Source organism: Gymnoscopelus microlampas, assembly GCF_963454915.1.
Source record: "Gymnoscopelus microlampas genome assembly, chromosome: 8".
NCBI classification, from domain to species: Eukaryota; Metazoa; Chordata; class Actinopteri; order Myctophiformes; family Myctophidae; genus Gymnoscopelus; species Gymnoscopelus microlampas.
This window is the reverse complement of record NC_139945.1, coordinates 43,296,188-43,306,461: the sequence shown is the minus strand read 5'-3', so window position 1 is coordinate 43,306,461 and position 10,274 is coordinate 43,296,188. Positions and strand designations below refer to the sequence as shown.

The following is a 10,274-nucleotide window of genomic DNA, read 5'->3' as shown; positions in this document are numbered from 1 at the left end:
TATGACAAAACATTTTATTGGACATTAAAACAATGCATATATTTTCAAGATGAAACAAAAACAATAATTCATTACTCATTTCAACAATCCAGAACATGAGGCTATTACATTTCAACACAGGCTAACTTGTGGTCACAGTCAGGTGCATTTGGCTTCTGTCAAATTGCTTCTCTATGCTTTTCTTATAAAAATGTATTCAATTTTGGAAAAATGTATATAAAAAAGATATGCTGGCTGCGTGCCCCCTGAGTAGTCATATCTTGTTTAAAAGAAAAAGAAAGATATTTTCGATGCCAAGTCTAAGCAAATATATTTTTGAATGGCATTTGTACTATTTGGAGTGAAACTAATGATTTTGAAAGGCACTGTGGTAATATAAGGCCACTGCAACTCACAAAACACATTCTTTCTCTACAATTTGCCATTATGCTAAATCGATTCAATAAAAACATTTTGGTGTACTCATTCTAATCAGTACAGTACAGTACAATTACGTAAGTACTCAACATTTGTGGAATGTATGAAATGTATAAGAAAAGGAATTCATAATCATCCATTTCCAAATTACTCTTTAAAAAAAGAAAGGGAGTTCATCTTTATCAAAAGTATTGATTGTACTGTTAAGTTATAGTGCTGCTAGTTATTTCAGTATACTGTAGCACCCTCCCGACTGCATAATCCATGAGACTATTCGATGGTAACTGGCGGTTAGGACCCCTTAATCCAGCACATATTCAATTATCATTGAGACAAATTTTAACAAATCTATAGCAATTGTAAATTGCATTTATAAATGTCAAACTATTGTGTCATTGTTAATTGCATGTGTCGAAACAGCATGTATCTTCTGTTACTTTGTGAGTATCAATAGGCGTCATACAGAGACATCATTTAAGGACATACAGTACACCACTGTCCTATCTTCCACTGGCTGTAGCTTGTTCTACAAGTTGCTGTGAAGCAAGTGGCTGTTTTTGTGTACAGTTTGACACAAGGAAGCAATGTTGGCATGAGAATAACAGTATCAGTCTAAACAGACCAGGTAACAAACAAAAAAGTATCTCCAAAAATACATTATGGCAATGTCTATGTCAAATCTTTTCCATTCAGTCATTTAGAAACTTTCTGTTGTTATTGTCGGGTCCATTCTGTACCACATGGGCCTTGCTCCTTGGGAAAAAGTCAGCGCGTAGCAGACGGTAGAAGTAGATTAGGATCATAATGTTCATCATCATCATGGTACAAAATAAGTAAAAACCATGGTCCAACCAGGAGTAATTGTGAATGATGTAGCAGGTTAGGTAGAACTGAGCACTCAGACGGAAGAAAACATAGGTAAAGAGGTTGAGTACTTTGTTGATTCGGTACACAGGAGAGGACTGCGCCCCTGCTAGCTTAAACAACAGTCTCAGGTGCAGCGTGACACTGTTGACCTCTACAAAGAGAGCGATCACAGTACCTGCAATATACCGATGGGTGTAGAGAGTATACAGGAAGCACCAGAGCACCTACATGGCGAAAAGGGAAAGAGACATGAAGTGAAGAGTTATACCATATGACAAACAGGGGATTCATTTTACAAATCTCTCTCCCTCTCTCTAAAATACAGCAAAGATAAGCAAAAATCTATGACAGGAAAAACACTGAATAAGAGGCAACTTTAGTGAATTACTGATAGAAATGTGCTTACAATGTTAACTGTGAAAACTCAAAACCAGCAATGTAACCATGATGCTGTTGAAAAGAGAATAAGGCCAGTGCATATTATATGTATATTACCAATACATGATGCAGTAAGAATTCCCATGATGCTTTTGTGTGTCCAGTTAAGATGATGTCACCTGCGTCTTGCAAAAAGTATCCTGCAAGCAGAGAGGAAACAAATGAATATATTTCACTGACCGATATGTGTACTATGATAGATTAATTCAGTATAATAATAAATGATGTAATCACAATTTGCACCTTTTTTTTTGCTAAACCAATCACAACTACGGTAATGCTTGTGCTTAACCCTTTAAGACCGGGAAAGCATTTTCATTTTAAGATTTCTTTACCGCGCTATGAGCTTGTAGATCTGCCATTTGTTTTTAATCTTGAAAATGTGTGAAAAGCTTGGAATACATCTTTTTTTAAGTGAACATTTGTAAAATATTTAGTTCCAGGGACCCCCCAGAAGCAAAGATTTGCGTTACAAATGTCAATTTAAAAAAATATATATATATATCAAATATTTGCAAAAATGTTCATGATTTAAAAAAATAGCAGATCTACAAGCTCATAGCGGGGCACTGTTCTGTGCCATGAGCTTGTATAACTGCTATTTTTGAATAGCCAAAGCAATCTAAAATGACAGAGTTGAGTTCCGGATTGAATGGGCTAACAGGAGATGACTGATAAATTGTTGGCATGCCACTGTGGGTCATTCTTTATGATCCCTTCCTGTGCTTGCTGTCATAAAGCAGTGCACAAGATTATTAACACAATGTATTTGACAGTATACTGTAACTCTCTCCAATGTGAGCAGCATGTTGCATTCAACCAGGACACTCGATAGACAGACAAACAAGCCACTATGATTATCAGTAATCTGATCTCCACTATCTGACATGGTTTGTCCCTGTGGAAATAATGTTTGTTTGATGTTGTTATGGCATTATCTCCACAGATTTGCGTCTTCATGGTTACAAACAGATGCACATAAATCTGAATGGCACACAGCACACACCCACAAATATCCCAGAAGCACAAGAATAGAACAGACTAGTCTTCAGTGGATTAGCTTGGCGCCCAATAACAATTTAGAAGTGACATGTCAGTTTAGTATACTAGAGGTGCGGCCCTCACACCTATGTCACACTGCCGATCTGACCAATATGTCTGAGTCATAGTGTTGGGGGTTTGTCAGAGTACCTGTTTTACCCATCTGTCTGTGTCCCTTTTGTGCCAATATATGGAGATGCCTGTTTCTGTCTGTCGTGTCCCTTTTATGCTCATATATGGAGATATCTGTATCTATCAGTCCATGTCCCTGTTATGCCAATATATGGGTATACACCCTTTTGTGTCCATATATGGAGTTGACTGATTTGTTTGCGGCTGATGCCATGACGACACATTGGGGTGTTAGACAACACACTCCATATTTGGGCGTAGCTGCATTGGGAACTCCTTATATGGTTATGGCTCAGAGTCAGAGTGACGTCAGAGGTCCGCCCGCACTCCCATTAGCCAATTTTATTTTATGCTACCATCTAAGACATCTTCAAGATTTACATTTTGTGCATGAGTCTGGTGTTCAAGTTACAGTCTGAGACCATTTAATGAATACATTTTTTTTTTTTTAGCGGCGCTAGCCGCTCTATACCTTTAGGTATACCTTTAGGTATAGAGCGGATCCTGCTCTATACCTGACTTTGTCCGTGTTCACCGTCAACGTTCTGATTGGTCAGACCCGTCAACGTTCTGATTGGTCAGACCCGTCAACGTTCTGATTGGTCAGACCCGTCAACAAAGTGATTGGTCAAGCTTCACGTGACACATGGCTATAAACACATTATAAACACATATCGATGACAAAATGTATCAAAGGCGCCGCTACCTTCACACAGGGTGTGCTTTTTTATATTATAAACAATCTGAATGGTACAGAGTGTTGATAAAATGTAACTAGAACATCAGCAGTGGTTGGAGGTGGTCTTTCTACTCTTCCATTGACATTTGTTTACATTACGATACGAAATTTAAAAACTAGTGATAACCTATTATCCATCCACCACAGCTTGCCAACTTGGACGGCGCACTTGTTGAAGCGCAAGGCCATCAGCTGCTTGACACAGGCACTCACGAGCCTCAAGGCCTCGCTGTTGGAGCGCCTGCCTTGTTGATTTGCATACAGTACGGCTGACTTGGCAATGACTTTCACGCAGATTGGACGCTAGATGCAGCGCCATCTTTATTGTTGTTATTATTGTAGACATTGTTGCAATTACCTCTCTCCGTTGGGAAAGTGAGACAATGGGGGGGGGCTTTGATATTTTCTCTCACAGACAGTACTGTAGGCTTGTAAATATTAAGTGTGGGAACTTACTATCCATTCAACAATGTTAAGGACTTCCTGCAATGCCTTGTTAACTTATTAGAATTAGATCAAACCTGGTGCCTTGTATTATGTAAAGTAAAGTCTGACAATGAAATATGATTTCTGACTGTTAACACAACAAAATCTTACATACTGTATCAATGCAGTCATTGCATGTTCTTTTTCCTTTCTGTAAAATGTGTTATGACCTGGTCACTGACCTGATGAGACACAGATGAGCAGGTAGGTCACAGGAGTGTAGTAAGAGTGGATGTCTTGCAGCAACTCTGGCCAAATCAACACACTGGAGAGAGACACACGTTATCAGTACAGACTTAAAGGCTGTTCACAGTCACACCAAGCACTTTATCGTTCACTATTGTATTTGTTATACGTAGTTGTGGTGTGAACCCTGCCATTCACTTGACTTAAAATATTTTTATAGTTGTTATAGTGCTCTGTGTGAACGGCCCGGCCTACACTACAGGAAAAGAAATTCTAGCAATCAAATTCCAACTATGTCACCTACTAATTACCATCTCTCCCTGACTAAGTTAATATTACATGTGGTCATTGACAGCTTTCTCTTGTGAAGTAGTAGTATCTTTGATCTGACCATATCACAAGGTGGACATTTTGCTCTTACGTCATAATGGAGGGAGGAGGGAGATGAGGGAGGAGGGAGGGGGGCACCTGCAGCAAACTGTCTGCCTAAAGTAATCTTATTAGTGTGGTTGCCCTAACATCCTCCCACAGGATTATGCAAAGGCTAAAATGTAACTTTATAGCATGTTGTGTAGACAGTTGCCAGGTCATTGTTGACCTGGCATCCTATAGTGTGTATAGTTTCAATGTAGGCTGATGATAGGTTCTTGGTTTACGTATGTATTAGTTATTATTAGATTATCGGTTTACTATGTATTACTTTATTATTTTTATGCATTTGATGTATTATATGTTTTATGATTGATGATGATGGATTAAGAGCGTCTGCTAAATGGCTAAACTGTAAACATGTACCCTGTATAAATAATGTATGTATGACCGTGAAATTAACAACCAAGTGTTTCGTTGTGAGCTGTGACAAGTCATTATGTAAATTAAAACATGTCATATCTCACATTTATCACCGTGTGCTTATAATAATAATGCCACAGGAACAATAGCTACCACACAAAACAGGATTCTTAAAAAAAATCTTCCCTTAAGCTTGGCTCTAGATGAAAGACAATTGTCTCCACCCCATGATGCCATCTGCAGAAAATCGTTTTTCAAAATTATTTCACAACAGAGCTCTGAAGTTCCCAACAGGTTTTTCCTGTTCATCTGCCCGTTTCCTGCCTGAACAACATGATCAGGATTGTGATTAAAGCGAGTAGGCCTAATATTTGACAGTTGTGGTTTGTAAACACAATGTTCAAATTCAAAGTTGGCCGCTCCCAAAGACACCAAAAGTGGGCCATCATGACATAGGCTAAGTGCTGATTGAGAGTAATTTGAGTAATGTTTTTGGTGAACACGTCACATGGTTATGATCTAGGCGGGAGTCTCGTGCAGCCAGGCTACCTTTCATTACACAACCATGTGTTTGCATTGCCTGATTGAGTAACATTTACTAGGCCTCATGTTTGAATTTGGGGTGTTCCCTATGAATGATGCTACCTTTCTTTTTAATGATCCCCAGAACACACCATAATGTACCAATGTAAACTAAACTTCAATGAACACAACAAGTAGCCTACAACCTCTGTGTGGGTGTGAACACTAACAGTGGTATTTATTTCCCTTCCCCACTTGAAAATGCCATTGTCTTCTGCAATGCATCCCCTCCCTGCTCCCTGTCTGAACAAGTTGTAGCTTCTTCCCTACCACCATGGACTGTCACTGACACACACACACACACACACACACACACACACACACACACACACACACATCCACATGTCATGTGGATCCACTGTGAATGAACAATGGTGTCCCAGTGCAGAAGAGACTTACCAGCTCACAGCCCATGCCCCTGTGAGCAGGGAGTGGATCAGGGAAACGGACAGATTTCTCCACTTCCACAGGCGAAACTCATCGTGTTGCACTAGTTTGGGCACCGGGAGTCTCTGCAGCAGCCGGTGTGCCACCCTGAACAGCAGCGAGCACACCACAACCGACATGCCGGGCCGGCTCTGTAGTACAGGAAACAGGGCCTCCATCCTCTCCTCCCACTTTCTTTTTCACACTACCGTGCTTCTTTTTGCTTTCTTTTGTCCGTTGTGTGATCCTTTAACACTTCTATCTCGAACTCCTGTCACTTTTAGAAGGCTGGTTCACAGTCGGTACGCGTGATGGAAGTCTTCTCTGTTTGGATCCAGGGGTTTGTCAAGGGAGGGGTGTGTGTGTGTGCGCTGCCTGGACCTCTCTCCACCCCTCTCTCTGTCTCTCTCTCTCTCTCTCTCACTCACTGTCTCTCGTAGTAGGCTACTCCTCCTTTCACTGGGCTAGTCTTCAACAGATTGTGGCTTTTCTCACTTCTCCAACTGTCTAAAACTCTATAAAACTGCTTCCAGGGGCTCCCGGGATCAACTCATTCCGACTTGATTTGCGTCGATGCCTTCGGTTCCATTTGCAGCGTGTTGCTGCTCAGCCTGCCAGATGATAGTGTGGCTGAAGTGAAGTAAAAGGGGAGTGGTGCAGCAGAGGTGCTGGGGGCGGTGGCCCGCGTTAAGAAAGCCAGAAAATCAAGGAGGGACAGAGCAGAGGAGGTATCATCTTACTGAAAACAACAAATCACATCCGACAAATCGAATCTGATGTTGTGTATGTATATCAGTTCACGCCCATATTATCAAACAAACAACATTGATCGTGTACATCCAGTAATGTTCTCTTGTGATACCTCCATTAAGATTTAAAGTTTACAAGTTTAACAATAGGCATCTTTTAGAAATTGTATTGATCATAAATTGGCAGTGACAAATGCTAAAGACGAATGACATCAAAATGTTTAGATGGACAACGCCCTCTTCTTTAGATAAAAGACATTCCAACTTCAGCATAAACAGCACACAAGTTCAACTCACTCCCCACAGCTGGCCTCTCTGGTCCAGTGGGGGGAGGGGAAGGGAAGTGAAGAGAGAGGATACAACTACTTGGCCTACTACTACTACTACTACTCTTTTTTTGTCTCTCCATTTTTACTGAATTCAAATGTTCTGTTGTAAAGTGTTTATTTTGGTTAGTTTTTTATGTAAAGCATTCTTATTGTTGAAATGTACTAAGCCTATTACTACTACTACTATTACTATTGCTGCTGCTGCTACTGCTACTACTACTACTAATAATAATAATATGAATACTAATAATAATCATCATCATCATCATCATCATCATTAATAATAATTATTATTATTATTACGACGACCACTCAATTAAGTCACATGCACTACCTGTTGCACCCATTTTCAAAGTATCTGTTGTACCCGTCTACCTGTGTCCCTTTTATGCCCATATATATATATGGACATCTTTGTATCTGTCTGTGCTTGACTGTCCCTTCTTTGCCCATATATTGAGATTCCTGGTGTAATCAGTATATGTCAGTATTATTATTGATGAATGAATTAGTGGTTATTGCCAGACCCAGGGGGTCGGGCCTACATGAGGCTTTGTACCTGTTTTCTCCATACATGGGCATGCCCCCTTTGCCCTTAGGCCCCAGCCATAAAAGTCTGTCCCCCTTCCGTCCATACATGGGCATGTTTTGTACCTGTTTTCTCCATACATGGGCATGCCCCCTTTGCCCTTAGGCCCCAGCCATAAAAGTCTGTCCCCCTTTCGTCCATACATGGGCATACACAGGCTGACACGTCATGTGAAGGCTTACAAAAGTCTGTCCCCCTTTCGTCCATACATGGGCATAGACACAGGCTGACACGTCATGTGAAGTCCGGCTTAGCCGTGACGTAGTGATCTTATAAAGTACTTATTCTGGGTCTGGCAGTACCAGGTCTCCTGGTTCCCTTGTTTATGTATAGGCTACTTGCAATATTTAAAAAAAAAAGTATTTGGTCAACCACAATGACATTCTGGATATATCCTGTCTAAGGAATGGTCATAATTCCTTTGTATATGGTTATGGGTTGAAGTAAATCCTGCTGTGAGAGGCAAGGCAAGTGTATTTCGCACATTTTATGTGTGGGAGACAAATTCTCAAATGGTAGTATGAATACCACTTCGTATTCAATACTCAAGCACTTGCACATCAACATGTCTAGACAATGCTGGCCAGGTATGAGGTTCATACCTATCCGTCCTCATACCATTGAGTGATTTAAAAGAGGAGCAGAATTTTTTAAGGCATGTTTATTTGTATAGACATACACAAAACATACACAAAGGCAATTCAAGGTATTTTTCATATGGCATAAAAAAGCATTCAAGGATAAAAGGCATCTAGAAGTATACTGTAAAATACAGAAAATTATAATATTAAAAAGATAATAAATACATGTGTAAAGTGATTTTTTTCTATATCCTCTTCAACAGGAGATCCCAGACCCCTAGGGGGTCTGCAGAGTTACTACAGTGGGGCCGCCAAATCTTCGTGTGACAGGAACTTACATGAACCACTTGAGAACATATCTCCGCCAGACTAGGTTGCCCAGCCAGGGCGTATTATGGGTTGCAGCAGTCAGGACGTGAGGAAGATGGGGGGGTAGATGTTTTTTTGTGAGGTAAAATCTATAGGAGTAGAGGCAAAAAGGATGTTTTGAAGAAAATGGTAAATGTCTGAAAATGCAGTTAAGCAGGCTTGGCAAAATGTAAAGTAGCTTGGTATAGTACCATGAGGCTGAAAGTTTTAGTGAAGTGTCTTCCTTTGCCTACTGGAAATGTGCATGCAAAGTTGGCCTTCATAAAAAGAGCACGATTTATTTTATTTATATTTTCGTTTTTTTTTATCAGTATCTGATGTAATTTAGATGTCAGAAATGATCAGATAATACAATATGTCTATGGTAACAACCTTTGAAATATTGAGACTCTTTGTGATAATCAAATGTAATGTGAGCCCCTGACTGTTAATGGGCCCTTCACATACTGAGTCCAATGGAATGGAAATCAAATTTGATACATTTGCAATGTAGGTTTGTGCTGGTGGTTAGTAGTTGAGGCCAGAATTCACCAGTTGTTGTTTTTCCATTATCATACTGTATGTCATGAGCTCCAAATGAGGACAGCTGGGTGAGAGGGAGAGGGGGAGAATGACCTCACCTGAGTGTCATCCAAGGGGTGACAGAGGCCCAAATATTGGCCATGATAGCTCTACTATCGCCACGGGATAATGAGACACACCACCAGATGACAGCAAAACCTCATGTGAAGAAAAGACCATAAGGACTATCTTCTATAAATGGCTCTGTTGTTGAGTTCAGTAGCTTGCCGTTCATCCATACACCACTTGGGGATGGTATTGGGTATATAATGTATGTATTAGGTGAAAACTGGCAGTGTTTCCTTTTCTAATGCATTTATATCATAATCCAATTATGCAATTCTATTATGTATGTATCTACAGTAGCATGTTGTTTGTCTTACATAGATTGTCAATGCTTCTGATCCTCTCTTTGTGTGTGTGTGTGTGTGTGTGTGTGTGTGTGTGTGTGTGTGTGTGTGTGTGTGTGTGTGTGTGTGTGTGTGTGTGTGTGTGTGTGTGTGTGTGTGTGTGTGTGTGTGTGTGTGTGTGTGAGTGTGTGTGTGTGTGTGTGTGTGTGTGTGTGTGTGTGTGTGTGTGTGTGTGTGTGTGTGTGTGTGTGTGCATTCGTGTGTGTGTGCGTGCGTGCGTGCGTGCGTTATAAATAATGTGACATTTGTGACAATCTACGCTGTCACTATACCGTAATATACAGATTCTGATACTATGTTTCAGACCCAATAAATAGGCCTGCCTTTTCTTTTCTTTACAGATGGTGACATATGGACTACTATAGCCTAGGATATAGTTTGCATAGATGGAACTTGTGAGGAATCTATATTCTGTAAGCACAAATAGCTCTCGGTAACAAAATAGCCTCTAATTTCAGAGGGAAAATGTAACACGATGCTAGAGCTTCAGTTTCATTGTTACTTTACAGAGGTTCTTTTGTAAAATAGTTCAGCTTTCACACAGACGTCAAAGGCTGAGAACCCAAGCTTTTGTCCTGGT

The 10,274-nt window shown here is 40.3% G+C and overlaps 1 protein-coding gene across 1 annotated transcript; it reads right to left on the bottom strand.

Moving 5' to 3' along the window:
- Nucleotides 1-6,746, bottom strand: tlcd1 (TLC domain containing 1). The gene is made up of 4 exons (XM_084064454.1): nucleotides 6,080-6,746; nucleotides 4,303-4,385; nucleotides 1,780-1,862; nucleotides 1-1,508 (listed from the first exon to the last, which is right to left on the bottom strand). The coding sequence occupies exons 1-4, from the start codon at nucleotides 6,283-6,285 to the stop codon at nucleotides 1,107-1,109; spliced, it is 774 nt and encodes a 257-aa protein (XP_083920580.1). The 5' UTR covers nucleotides 6,286-6,746; the 3' UTR covers nucleotides 1-1,106.
- Between the last annotated feature and the right edge of the window lie 3,528 nt (nucleotides 6,747-10,274).

Coding starts and splice junctions, on each gene's coding strand:
- tlcd1 (XM_084064454.1), bottom strand. CDS start 6,285: ATGGAGGCCCTGTTTCCTGTACTACAGAGCCGGCCCGGCATGTCGGTT. Junction 4,386..6,079: donor GGGGCATGGGCTGTGAGCTG/GTAAGTCTCTTC, acceptor GTCTCTCTCCAG/TGTGTTGATTTGGCCAGAGT. Junction 1,863..4,302: donor GCTCATCTGTGTCTCATCAG/GTCAGTGACCAG, acceptor CTCTGCTTGCAG/GATACTTTTTGCAAGACGCA.